Raw genomic sequence first — 14,805 nt, 5'->3', positions numbered from 1 at the left:
AAGACCTGTGTGTTTATAGTATTTGCTGGTCCACACTTTCCCTTGAACCTAGGCACTTGTGCCAAGAGGGGCATTAAAATTCAAATCCGAGGGCAAATATAGGTTTGTACATGTACAGTGTTTGAACCAGAGGCATGCTGCTAAACATTTTCTTAGTAACACCAAAAGGCAAAAATGCTGTAAATAATACTTCTTAAGGATTGAAAGTGTTTTGCAGTTCTCATTGAGAAACCATTAAAATCCCCTTGCAAAGCTCTAAAGCATAATTTTGGCATGCAGGTACCACAAACATTTATATTAGTTGTTCAATAACAATTAGTTTGTAGTCAGCCAGTGAAAGTTAATACCTACATGCCAAATGGCAATGGAGTGTGTCTGGTTGGCTGATAGAATCTTATCCTCTAACAACTTTTCAAATTTCAAAGCTGGATTAATGGAGGTTTAATGAAAATCCTGACCTGGTTCCTATCCCATAGCTGCTGTCCAATATCTTTAATACCACTCTGGTAGCTTTGGCAGTATCCAATAAGTGGCCTTATTACAGGAGAAAGTAACTGAATACGTTGTAATTCAGTTGAGATCTTAACAAAAATAGAAGGGGAGGAAAGTGATACACAAATCACTATTTTCAGGCCATTTTTTCCCCCAACTGAAATCCATAAAAGGAAATACAAGGGCCTGTTATTACAATTTATAAAGCTTATGATGCGCCAGTATTTAAAAAGTACCATTAATGAAAGAACAGAAACAAAAATGTGAATTTATGTCTCACAGATTGCTATTGCCATTATTTAAAATCATCAGTGAACGTCATTCAGAATGATTGCTCTTTTTAAAAAACGCATCAAGAATCAGTGGGCTGGTTAGTTAAACAAGGTTTTGCATTAATATGTAGATTTGAAGAAACAAACAAATGATTCAATGCCACTTTCCCTCCTCTCTCAGTACCAAATCCTTCATCCTTGAAAGACTGGGCTCGGCACAGCAACGATGTATAAATCAGAGTAAGGATGTGAATAAGAATTAATTAATAAAAGGCAGCATAGGAGCACTCACGATTACAAAAAGTAGATGAATCGATTTCCCTAAAGTCAGTGCAAAATAGTCCCTAGATCCCAATATTATTATTTTAACCAGATTCTTTAAATTAAGGTTCCTGAAACCCTGTTTTCCTCTACTACAAGAGGATTTGAAATGTTTTACAAGTCCTGGTATGCGCTGTGCCTTGCCCTGCTGCCCCCTGAAGACACTTGAGTATTCATAATTCTGTCCAAATACAATTTAAAAAATTGGAAACTCATGCAGCGAAGTAATTTGAGAGAAAAATGAAAGAGCCAAGTGGTCTTCCAATCTTATCCACTTGCACTAAAAAACAGTGCATTTAAAAGGCTGCACAGGAGTTTCCTGATGGTTTATCTGTGTCCATCAGTTTTATAGGGACCTTCTCCACCATGGGGAGAATCACGAGAGATGGAGGTGTCTGATCTACCAAGCAATGCTCTGAAGGAGCGTGCCACAATGATGACTGGTTTTAGACCAATGTCTGTACCAATTTGTATATAACTGAGCAGACCCTGGAAACATTTATCTCCCTTTGGAGGCCACGGTGGATGTACCAAACAAGGTTTCGCGGTCGGTGCGTCATTTCAAGGAAATTCTAGGCTATAGTGTCAAATCTGGAGCCAAAGGATCTACAGAGGGGTGGTGATATTTTCTGTTTGATGAACCCAGGCTCAACAACCCTGGCAATGTCAATGCCTTGAAATAAAACATTCTCCCACCCTGCAGCCTCAGCCTACCAGCAGGGTTTCTTCTGCTATTCCCATGACAACATAAGAAAAAACTGCCCCACTCTCCGCCCGAGGTAAATTGGATGTGCATAATTGCACCTTGCCTGGAGATGCAATCCTCCACTGGCTTGTGGTGCACTGCGTAGAATCCCTCATGAAACCTGATCATTGAACAAATGTGGGAGTGATATCCCTGGGATTTAAGCAAGCGACTTTCTGTTGGGGACTCACGAGACCAACCAGTTGAGCTACAAGGACCTCTGCAGAACACTGTTTTTATTCTATAGCTCAATCATTTCTGTACACATGGCAGAAGTCCACAACATCAAAATGAATTCTCTTTTGTCACTTACCGCTTCTTCCAAGTGCTGCTTATCTGGGTGATCATTTGGAGTATGCCTGAGGATCTCTTTTAAGAGCAGAGGGTACTTCACCAGTCGACTACGTGGGATATCTAGGAAATTCCAGAGATCCAGCTTGCGACTAAAGGGAGATTCTAAACAACGTTGGAGAAAGTCATGCACTCGATGATCCTGTTTCTTGTGATCCAAAAGGGCCTTGGCTGCGACCTGGTTGCTGCAGTAACTATCATAGGAGTTTAAGCAAGGAAGCTGGGGGGAGGGAAATCAGTAAAAATGATTTAAAATACAGGCCATGCAGGTGTGCTTCAGAATCGCTAATACAGTACATGGCAGTGCCACTGGATCACAGCAAAATAAAGAAGAAAAATGGCAAATGCTGGAAATCTGAAATAAAAACAGAAAATGCTGGAAATACACACTAGCTCGGTTAGCATCTGTAAAAAGAGACAGGCGATAACAATTCTGGTGTGTACCCTCCATCAGTTCTGTCCTTTCTCTTACAGATGCTGACTGATCTACTGTGGGTTTCCAACATATTTTTAATCAATTAATTCACAGATCTACTATGAGTTTGAACTGCATAAAAACAACTTGGATTGAAAATAGTCATCCCTTCATCAAGCTAACATGGACCATCCATTATTTCAACAGCATCACAGTCAGTCATATTTTTTATTTGAAAATCATTATTTCAGATCTAAAGATCTAGAGCTGGTTTTGACATAGCTCAGTTCAGTCGATGCGACACCTCTTACACCTACTGCAGTTTATTCACATTCCCAGGAAGTCCCTGGTTGCGTTTCTGAGATTTCAGGTTGAATACAAATGTTTCTCATTACACAGAGAAGAACAGAACTACAAAACTAATATTACATCTTTATTTACATCGGGGGCTTTTTGGGAAGGCCGAAGCACATGAGGCTGAATTTTAATTGGTTCTACAAAGGCACACTCAATTTTTCAAAATGTCCTTCAGTTGAGAGTTGAGGATAACCATTAACCAATCAGATTGTGCAAATCATGCAGTGTACAGCAAAATATAAGATTACTGCATTCGGCATTGTGAAACTATTAATAGGTACAGAATGGCACTGCACTCAGAGATTCTACAAGAATACTGCACTGCAGCATTAATGAAACCAGTTGCTGACTACAGAGCAAAACATTGACAGCCAAAACTATTACTGAATCATTTTTACTTGTGGTAAAAAGTAGAACTAATGGTTCTGCAATATAAATGCGGGGGGGGCGGGGGGGGAGAGAAAGAGGTTCAGTCCTTAGTAAGGTCCAAAGGAATTATTTTTTCCTCTTGTGCTCTTTAAAAAAAAAAAGTCTGCAAATTATTCTGTTGTCATTACAGAAATGCAAATGGGCAGTTATGCAAATTGGGTGAAAGGGCGGATCCTGATGCTGCCTATCTCCCATCTGTACCACTAATTGTCTGCTAGTTAGCTCGACAATAAATTCCACCCATAATCTGGTTCCCACACTTGATGGATTGCCTGGTTTAGTCCATTCAGTTTACTGTCAATTTTAAGATTAGGGCTTCATATTTGTTTTTTTAAAGTCGGTGATAACTGCCAGCGCAACGCCAAGTCTTTTTGGTTTCCTTGTTCATAATGACCTATCGCTATGGACGACCTTTCAGAACCAGCAGCCTGTATAACAGAACCGTCAAAGAAGTCCGCTATTTTTCAATGAATGAATTCCCTTCAAAATCACCAGAAAAACAATGGCCATCTTTATATTTAACGTATGGTCACAACTGGGATCCATGATCTCCACTCTTCCATGTTAAAGTTTAATTGTCCTGGCACATACGTGTGAATGCAAGTCCTGTTGATTTTACACATCTTCAGCAGTGAGTGATCACCGACCAGGAAGACGCATTGTAAACACATAAATTAGGAGTGCTACTATTTCCATAAATGTTAAAACTTCTGATCAGATCGGCTTGAGGAATAGTATCAGTCTCTCCACGGGAGTGTAATCTGCAGGTATATTTACATTGCTGTAGATGCTCCAGGAGAATGGATTGAAGCAGAGGCCTACAACTCCCAAGAGCTGCTCCCACCTTCCTACTGCATCTGCATGCCGCAGATCTTCACTGGAGAAACAATAGAAACAGCCCTGCCTTTTCTGCACCTTCACCCTCAATTTTCAGGACCCATGAAAAGTAGAATCATGGATACCATCGGAGGGACCGCATTTAACTCATTTATACAGCAACGTGTCATCGGCTGGAGGAGAATCAACTTCACATCACCAACACCACACTGTAGGCAAACATTTCCTCTGTTCACTCTTTGATGTAAAATCACTATCCTATTCAAGTGTTGACCACTGTGTGTAGAAGAACTTCCTGAATTTACCGTTTACTAGTTTTCCCTACTCTCGCAATTTAATTTACAGTATTCCAGATCTACCTTTTTGATTCCCTTAACTATTTTGTATTCCTTTACAAGAGATACCATTTCAGATGCCTTCATTTCAGGCTGAAAAGCCCAATGTTCTGCCAGTCTTTCCTCATACCTTAGACTTTTTACACTCGGGACTGGCCTTGTGTTTCTTCTCTGCACCACTTCCAACACTGGAGTGTCTCCTTTGTTTCTTGTCAAGTCCGACCAGAGCACTGTACAGTTTGATCACAACCTTCTCTGACTTGCATTCCACTGACTTGCCTACGTAGATGTACATTCTATTGGGTTTGCTGATTGCTGCTCTGCATGGTTTGGACATGTTTAATGTCAAGTCTACTAATATTCGTAGGTCTCTATCAACTTCATCCTTACCTATTTCTAAAGTACTGCACCCTGCTTACAACTCTGTGAATCCATACTTTACTTTAACTGTGAATCAAAACAATAGTTCTAAAGAGGTTTGTAAAATGACAATAGAGTAACCATCTCCAACATTCCAGCTGAACAACATCAGCATTGCTATGCATAACTAAGGTGTTAATTTTCTCCATTAGTTGTTTATTTTGAAGCAGTTTTTCGAATTCAAACATGAACATTGATTCTTAATTTAAATCATCCTCTACCACCAGAGATACTGAAATCCAGTCGAGAGGAGAAGCTTGATTCAGTAAATTTTGATATAAAACATTGTGATATTTGAAGAAACGTTCAGTGAGTATACACAGACATGCGGTACTGGTGAGCTGAATCTCTCCGTACCAAGCACAGGGCAAGGTGATAAAATGTTAAAGCTTGCAAAACATCATCAATTAAATCAATCCACTCAATGCATATTTTAAAGGGATATATTTACATTCTTTCATGTAAACTTTAGCCTTTTTATATTGGAGTCAATGGGATGTTTGTGCAGTCGAAACTTGGGTCTGGCTCAACTGACAGCTGCCCCAACTCAAAGCTGCTGGATTTGCTGAAGGCAGCTCTTGGGAAGCCCCTTTTAAAAAAAAAACTGGATGTTTGTGGTATCTGGATTTAACAAATCTGGCAAGTGTATTTTAGGATAATCGTGGCCTGTGCAAGACCACACTTTGGGAACTGGTGGCAGAAACACACCAATGAAACCAATAAAAAGCAGATACAAAGAATGAAAAGGCTGAAACACTTTCTCACCCAGCCTACAAGGATGTGGGCGACATGCTCCGTGGTCCCATCTGGTTTCCTGGCTTCTCGGAGCCTGCTCAGAAGATCTGACCAAAAATAAATAAGGAAATGTGAGGGTCAAAGCAAAGCTGATTTCCTCAAGAGGAAGCATGTAAACCTTTACACAAACATGACACTGCTCCATGTGAACCTTTACATTCTTTATTACCATCGTGGCAGCCTTCACATAACTTCTGTCAATTCAATCAACGAGGAAAGCCATACCTTCATGCAAGGGAATAAGGGAATCCAGTGTTCCAAATATCTGATTCAGCTCCTGTTCAGTCATAATGGAGAGTTTAAGCATTGGATCATGATAAGCCTGAGAGAGAGAGACAAGCATTGCACATTTAATGATCCATATTTTGTCATTTCAAAAATACATTTTGCAGAGCAAAATTTCAATATCTATCCCTGACTTGTTCTTTTATTGTTATGTTTCTGACAGACATCTGCGAGATCCCAATGTCTTAATGACAGTTGCAATTTTGTAAGTAGTATTTATTAGATTAATTCCACAACAGGATTTAAAAAAAAAAAGAAATTTAGCTCGAGGATAACAATAGCTTAAAACAGAAACGATTAATTCAAGGACATTTAAGAGCTGCTGGCACCTGAGGCCAATATTTCCGCAGAACAGCGCAGTGTGTAAATCACTGCTGCAGCAGAATGCTTACTCGGCAAAAAAACGATTCACATCTTCCAAAATAAAATGGGTTGGGGTATACTATTTGACTAATGGCACTTGTGATAGTCTGAAATAGAAATATGAAAATGTGGTAGACTTTTTATTAAAAAGATAAATGCGATATCTAAACCAATATGATTCAAAATATGGTTACTCAATTATAACAGTATTAAAGGTGTGAAAAACTCAAAAAATATTTTATCTGAACTAGAAATAAAGCTTGCATTACCTTTTTTGCTAGCTTCAAGTCTTCGATTAAAACCTGTTCTCCCTGGGAAAGTTCAAAAATTGCCTGCAAAAGAAAAATTTAGCAAGTGAATCATTTAATTAGAGAAGAATTGGTCAAAATTACAGCGATGACATATACACAATGTGATTAAGATGACATTATCTTTTTGGCTGACCCAAAGACAAGTCATCAATCTAATCTCCCAGAGGGCAAAAGTGGTATCCCCAAGGTTTATTAGTCACTGAACTGTTTTCTTATAAATATTTTCAAAATAAGGTAGAATTGTGGGATAGGTGCATATTTTCTGAACGAAAATGGGGAGAAGACGACAGCTTATAGTTTTCAGGACTTCCCGAATTATGTGCAGAGGCCATGTGTCTCTTCTTACAGAGCTCGACAGGGTGGATGCAGGGAGGATGTTTCCTCTGGCTGGGGAGTCTAGAACCAGGGGTCACAGTCTCAGAATAAGGGGTCAGCCATTTAGGACTGAGATGAGGCGAAACTTCTTCACTCAGAGGGTAGTGAATCTCTGGAATTCTCTGCCCCAGAAGGCTGTGGAGGCTCAGTTTGAGTATATTCAAGACAGAGATCGATAGACTTTTGGATGTTAAGGGAATCAAGGGATATGGGGAAAGTGCAAGAAAGTGGAGTTGAGGTAGAGGATCAGCCATGATCTCATTGAAGGGCAGAGCAGGCTCGAGGGATCGAATGGACTACACGCTCCTAATTCTTATGTTCTTATGCCTCTAAAATATGTTTAAAATTCCGAGACATGTTATATATGAGAGGAGCCATGTGCTTTGTGCCATTCATATACAGACATCTATAATACATTATTAAACATCGTGCGTATGCATGTATTCCTGCCCAGCTTCCTGTTGCCATGATTTTTGGTCACATTTTTACGTCATTATTTAACATTTAATCTGCTATATAAACATTTAGATTGGGAATCCTCTATATAACAGTTGCCAGTTAACAATTCAATTGTGATCTTTGGCCAGGAGGTGTTGCTGTGGAGAATTTTTTTGAAGTCTCTCCCAAACTCCATTGCCATCTTACATATAAAAAAACAACCATGGGCAACACCACAGGCAACTTACTGGTACACTAACATTTTTTTTAACATCTAGCGTACCTGTCAAGAGTCTACATATTCTGTTACAGGTTACATAGAATTGCACAGAATCTTCAGCACATGTACACCATTCCGCCCAACTGGTCTACAACAGTGTTTATACACGACCCGCCTCCCACTCGAATGACCTCTTTCCACCCAGTATCCCTCTTTTCCCCTCTCCCTCTCGCATGCATCAAGCTTCCCCATAAATACATCAATGTTACCTTCTTCAACCACTCCATTCCACATTCTCACCACTCGAGAAATCGCTCCCAAGTTCTTTATTTGTTCCGTTAGTGGCTACCTTATAGTTATGCTCCAATGTGTTGAATTCATTCATAAGTGGTAAAGTGTTTCTGCACACCCTTTCATAATTTTATTCTCCCCTTAGTCTTCTCCCTTTCAAAGAAGACAGCCCCAGCCGGCTCAATCTTTCCTGACACATGCATCCTCTCAATTCTGGTAATGTCCTTGTAAACCTTGTCTCTACTTTCACCAATAGTGCTCCAAGTGTGGTCTAATCAAAGTTCCATATAAATTTAACATCACCTCCCTGCTATCAACTTGTATTGCTACTTTTAGCAATTTATGTATCTGAATTCCCAGATTTCCTTGCTCCTCTACCCCATTTAGTTTCTTACTTTCCGAGGAATAAGCAGCCTCCTAATCATCCTACCAAAATGAAGCACCTCACGTCACTATATTGAATTTTATTTGTCATTTAACTACCCACTCTGCAAGCCTGTTTATGTCTTCCTCTATTTGGTGAAGTCCTCCCCCCACTTTGGTATCCTCTGCAAATGTCAACACTATACCTCCAATGTCTGAGTTCAAATCATTTATATGTAGTGAACAGTGGTTTCAGCACAGATCCCTGCGGAAAACCACTTCCCACAAGTCCGAGAAGCTTCCCTTAATCCTACCCTCGGTTTTGTTTTGTGGCCATTTTTTCAATCGATTGTGCTACTTGACCCCCTGACTCCACACGCTCTGACCTCCATTTTAATAGAGATTCAGACAACATGCCACCTAAATCTATTTGTGAATAAACAATTTTCAGACATCAGTGCATTATTCTGTCAGGTTTGTTGGTTCTTAGCACGTGAGTGATGGTGGAAAGGTCATAGATTTCCTGTACAAATTCATAACTGCATCTTTCCAGTTCCATTAAGAAACTGTTGTATGAAGGATTTTCCCAGCTGAACTGTATATTCTAAAAAGTTACATCACAGCTTCAGTGCTGACCTGTAAATTAGTTTCACACAATCACTAATTGATAATTAACATTCAAACATCTGCTTTCACATCTAAACGTAAATGCTAGGTTTGCAGGATCCTTTTACAAAACGCCGTTTTCCTTTTGTATTATTGCGACCGCTTGCCAATAACTTCAGTTACTGTGATGCCACAGGTGTATTCCTTACTTTTGTGCATGGAGTGATATTATTACAGTAACAATGATTGTGCGAGAGGATGGATTAAATGTTACCCAAATTGGAAAAAGGACTGTTAAATGATGGAAAACATTTTACACTGGAGTATCTCACAAACGAAAGATTGTAATAGTGATCTCATTTCAGTGGGCAGGTTCCCAGATTGAAAGGTCAGCAGCTTATTATAAATTAGGCAACTATATACCAATTATACAGGACCGGTTGTTTTTGTTTTTAATTACACATGTTCATATAGCTATTATAGGGAACCATTAATAAAGATTTGTTGTTATTAGTGGTTCTCTATAATTTCGACAAGTGAACGACATCTGTCATTTTGTAATAAAATTGAATTTTTTAAAAAAATTACTGTCATCAAATAAAGTATCATGTGAACAGCTGCGCAGTGTGACAAACAAATGACAGGTTTCTTCAGTATTGAGAGAACAACTTAGTACCCTTTTAGTGTTTAAAAGTTCCAACTTGCTCGCACGCGCACCCCTAATCTACTAAGACAATGATGTGAATGTTTGGAGTCAGAAAGTAAACCACATTTCCAGGCCAGGGGACAGTCATTACTGGAAGTGAAGCTCGCCATTAATTAAATGAGTCCATTATTCTATTTGTTGTGAAAGATTAAAGCTGGTCTGCACTCTTACCTCTTGCCTTTTGATTTCCTTAGCGGTGAGCATTTGATTGACACGAATGTCAAATGTTTCACTCCAAAGTTTGCTATCTCGACGCTTTGCAATAGCAGGGGGTCCATGTCTAGAGGAGGGTCTTGGGGTGAAAATGTCAGGTCGGCTGTCACTTCGGAAGCTAATGGAACGCTAGAACAAAGAGGGAAGAAAGAATTGCTACAGATTTGATACACAAAAACACTGAGGCATTAACAGCTGAAGTAGGAGTTACATATCTGTCATTGAATGGTTTGTTACAAATGCCACTGTAATAGAAAACTGTTTTACAACATGCAACACACCAGAGAATTTGCAATTTAACACCTTCGGTTGAAAGTGCACCTTTGCTCAGAAGATTATTATACCATATGAAACAGACTTGCTTTAATGTCTTGCAATAATGACTGGCTCAGCACCAACATGAACAAATGATGTTTCTGCCAGCTAATCAGAAATGTTATACACTGGAACAATTACCCCAATCCAGTTAATACAAAAGCACACAAGGCAATATTGCTTTTCAGCACATTGCACACAATGCTGAGACTCAAGTAATGTAGAACTCTTGCTGCATGTATAAAATAAAGCCATTAGATAGTTTGCTACCATGCTAAGCACTCAACCCTGAAATGAGCAATTGACGCGAAAATTGCGGCCTCTCCGGGTGGGTACAATGTGCGCACGCACCCGAAGAGGCCTCACAAATGCTGGTTCCCGGCACGCAATGCGCATGCGCCGAGAACCAGATTTTACGATCTGTCAAAATGTCCGCATCCCCGGGAGGAGGACAGTCGCGGACGGAGATTTGGCGATTTGCCTACTTTTACCAGCATTAAGAGTTTAAAAACATGAAAAAATTAAATGTTATTACTTATATTTATATTAAAATCCATGTCTATGAATTGAAGTTTATTTTTAACGCTATTAAAACATTTTTTTCCCCAATTTAAAAAAAATTAATTTTTCTCTAAAACAGTTAATTTAACACAATTTCTATTCATTTTAAAAAAGTGAAGTATGTTTTAAATTATGTTGGTGTTTTATTTGATTTTACTATGAATGAGAATACTACATTGTGATTCGTGGTCCAGGCCCATGTGGTTCCAGGATGTGCATACGCTCCTGGAAGATATGGGCCCGGACTAGGCCTCGAAGCCCAATTCTACGTTCCTCTGGGACCACCAGATATTTTTGTAAAAAGAATTTTGGTCAAAGGTGTCCACCCGCAGGAAGCCTCCGACCGCAATTTTTGGACCATTATGGTGTCAAATGTAGACTGAGCCAGTGAAATAATCACTTCAGGTTGTATGTACACTGCAACTGAAGCATTCATTTTGCTTCACATTAATTTTAAGAAGCTGTAATGTAAATCCAGAGTCAGAAGCTGACTTGCCTCTGGACCATAGCTGAGTTAGACACTCTCCTGCACTCTTCTGAGCATTAATGGAAAGTTGTTGTATAAATGCAGTCGCAGAGACTACAAAATTTGTATTTAGATATAGCAAGCGGATTAGGAGAATGTGAGAAAAAATGTTGCTGAAGGATCATCATCATAGGCAGTCCCTCGAAATCGAGGAAGACTTGTTTCCACTCTTAGGTGACTGAACAGTCCAATCCAGGAATTACAGTCTCTGTCACATGTGGTTCAGACAGTCTTTGAAGGAAAGGGTGGGTGGGGCAGGTTTGCCGCACACTCCTTCCGCTGCCTGCACTTGGTTTCTGCATGCTCTCGGCAATGAGACTCAAGGTGCTCAGCGCCCTCCCGGATGCACTTCCTCCACTTGGGCGATCTTTGGCCAGGGACTCCCAGGTGTCGGTGGAGATGTTGCACTTTATCAGGGAGGCTTTGAGGGTGTCCTTGAAACGTTTCCCCTGCCCACCTTGGGCTCGTTTGCCATGTAGGAGTTCCGAGTAGAGTGCTTGCTTTGGGAGTCTTGTGTCAGGCATGCGAACAATGTGGCCCGCCCAACGGAGCTGGTCAAGTGTGGTCAGTGCTTCGATGCTGGGGATGTTGGCCTGATCGAGGACGCTAACATTGGTGCATCTGTCCTTCCAGGATTTTTGCAGGATCTTGCGGAGATATCATTGGCGGTATTTCTCTAACGATTTGAGGAGTCTGCTGTACATAGTCCACGTCTGAGCCATACAGGAGGGTGGGTATCACTACAGCCCTGTAGACAAGATTGGTGCCAGATTTGAACAATGCTAACCAACATTCCAAAAGCCAATCAGGACATTTTACACATTTTCTTAAAAAGGTGAAAAGTTCTCATGTGTCAGTGACTCGATGGTGTTTCAATGAGATTAACTTTATGTTGAGTATTTACTAGCAAGCTGAAAAGGCCTTTCAATCACTGTTGTGTGAATGCAGCATCTCTTTAAATAAGCTATACGTTCATTAATCAGATTACAAATGGTCAGAAATATTTCATTTGTCAACTGCTGTTCACTAAATGATTTGTTCATAATATTTCTATTCAGACCAACATTTAATGGCTCCATTATTTCCTAATCATTAAATGCACTGGTGTCCATTTCAAATCTTGTTCTTTGTTTTAAAAAAGGAATGTATTTACTGTTTTTAATTTGCCTATCAATAATTGTTAAACATTTTTCTTTCAATATGTGGGTTTGACCCAAAGAAGATGCCGTTTATGAACAGATTTAGTACCTAAGGACTCAATCAGGTTCACTATAAGCCAAAGGTGTTGAGACCTTTAGTGCAAGATGCAATATCGGAGGAATTTGAACTAATGGGAGAGGTATTAATCTTTTTTAAATTATTTTCTATAAATGTTGCTTCAATAATCTGAACATCCTACAAGATAAAAATACTTGAGCTTATTTGTAGAAAAACAAGTTTCTTCCTATATTCCATAATTTTTTCCCAAAAAGGTTTTTTAATCATCTGCTGAGTGAACATTTAAAAAGTATTTTTTTCCCCCAAACCATCCCCTGCAAAGCACCTTGCCAAACCTGGAGAGCCCAGACAGCCTGAATCCCAGGCCTCCATCATCGACCTCTATGAGTAACCACTAGAAGGTGCTAAAGAGTAACTTTGGGATACCAGCACTGTAACTTTATTTTTTTGCATTTTAGGCATATGACTTGTAATTTGTCACATGGATTAGAAAGTCACCCTGTGAGGAATGGTATTTTAACTCCATGGACAAGTGCTTACAGCTCTGAGCATTTCAAAGGAGGTTTAGACTGGTCACATTTTCACAGTTAGCAGATATCAACTATAAAAAGGGTTGACCCTTTAATCTGTAATACTGTAATCAATGGCAACTTGGAAAAAACATCTCCGCATTAGTCAGCTTTCTGCAACCCTGTCGAATGCAAGTTTTAAAGCCAGGAGCTAAAGTGCAGTGTCCACACACTCAAAGCTTGTAAGCACCAAGTACACTGGCTTTCTCTGTCCATATTTTATTGCATTTTATTGACAGGAGGAAATCCAGGCTCAGTGACTGCCATCACTTCCACTTTTTATTACAGTAAGCAGGATCTGAAATTGAAAGCCAGTCTACCAAGGCCTTTTAGCTTTTTTTCCCCCTCATATTTGGTGAATGGTAGTGTAGCTTACTCCCGTTACCTCTGAAAGTGACCCTCCAAGGGAAATTAGAAATATTTGTGTTTGAAAACAGTCTTTATATTCCAGTTCCTGCAGGTTAAGTGCTGCAAGTAATAAAGTCCCGCAACAGCTGTACAAATATACTTGTAGCAGTAGACAGGGTGCCAGGCACAGCTCCAGTCTAGCCAAAGCATAATTTGCTTTCACGCTCAACACAACTGGAACTAATGCAGTTCTCTTTCAGAAACATCAGAAACTTTTCACACATAAATTCTGGGAAGAGATTTATTGCCCCCGGGGAATGCAAGAATCTCAGTGCAGTCACGCTATTTCCCTACCTTCTGGATCAAACACTAACCGAAGTAAATTAGTAACCTCCCTTCCCCCGCTTCTCCAGGCAAAGCCCATTACTAGTACAACATGTGGAGCACAGCAGAGGAAAAAAACACAACAAACCCTTATTCTTCTTTCGACCAATGGCAAAATTCTGCAGCACTTCTTGGCTGCACTCGCGTTCCTGGAAACAACAACCAAGGGTCAACATTGTCTGCAGCTTTCTCGTCCCACCTTATCTGAAAGTGCTGGGTCAAACCGTGGTACAACTCCTGTTCCTCCCCTCCTGCGTCTACAATCTCATCTAATTATAAATTCAGATTGGAGTCCCTTCACAAAATTAGTTCAGATGTCGCTGAGAGAATTTCCATGTGACAGTATCGAGAGTATTTTAATTACATTTCCCACAAGCTTAAATAAACATAGAAAATAGGTGCAGGAGGCAGCCATTCGGCCCTTCGAGCCTGCACCGCCATTCAATAAGATCATGGCTGATCATTCCCTCAGTACCCCTTTCCTGCTTTCTCTCCATACCCCTTGATCCCCTTAGCCGTAAGGGCCATATCTAACTCCTTCTTGAATATATCCAGTGAACTGGCATCAACAACTCTTTGCGGCAGGGAATTCCACAGGTTAACAACTCTCAGTGAAGAAGTTGGAAGAAGCTGAACGGCGTTAACACCATTGCTGAGAAACGTGGGACATTGCACGGAGGACTACAGTGGATGAGAAAGGCTAGGCCGGGTCCTCCAAATGCAGTTTGATCCCACTTAAACTACAAGCAACGCTATCATCAGGAACAATTGTTGCTGGAAGCCAGAAACAACAACATCTACTTTGTACCCAGGATGGAAATTATTTGCACTCCTCCTTCCTAAAGCAATAAAGGTTTCATTTATTATATTGACTCTATTCTTTGCAAGACTTGCCTTGGATTTACAAAGTAATCATCTTTTCTTTGATGTTTTTCCTTTGTGCC

At 40.0% G+C, this 14,805-nt stretch overlaps 1 protein-coding gene across 2 annotated transcripts in view; it reads right to left on the bottom strand.

Moving 5' to 3' along the window:
* The window catches only part of arhgef3 (Rho guanine nucleotide exchange factor (GEF) 3), a 376,120-nt gene that overhangs the window by 5,633 nt on the left and 355,682 nt on the right, over positions 1 to 14,805 (bottom strand). For both annotated transcript variants that reach the window (XM_070895285.1, XM_070895286.1), the window contains 5 exons: positions 9,899 to 10,069; positions 6,687 to 6,749; positions 5,995 to 6,091; positions 5,740 to 5,816; positions 2,144 to 2,401 (listed from right to left, as the gene is read on the bottom strand). In XM_070895285.1, the coding sequence (XP_070751386.1) occupies positions 2,144 to 2,401; positions 5,740 to 5,816; positions 5,995 to 6,091; positions 6,687 to 6,749; positions 9,899 to 10,069 (666 nt within the window). The remainder of the gene's footprint in view (positions 1 to 2,143; positions 2,402 to 5,739; positions 5,817 to 5,994; positions 6,092 to 6,686; positions 6,750 to 9,898; positions 10,070 to 14,805) is intronic.

This window comes from Pristiophorus japonicus, chromosome 12 (genome assembly GCF_044704955.1).
Source record: "Pristiophorus japonicus isolate sPriJap1 chromosome 12, sPriJap1.hap1, whole genome shotgun sequence".
NCBI classification, from domain to species: Eukaryota; Metazoa; Chordata; class Chondrichthyes; family Pristiophoridae; genus Pristiophorus; species Pristiophorus japonicus.
The sequence above is the reverse complement of the archived record's forward strand: the minus strand, read 5'-3'. Positions and strand labels throughout refer to the sequence as shown.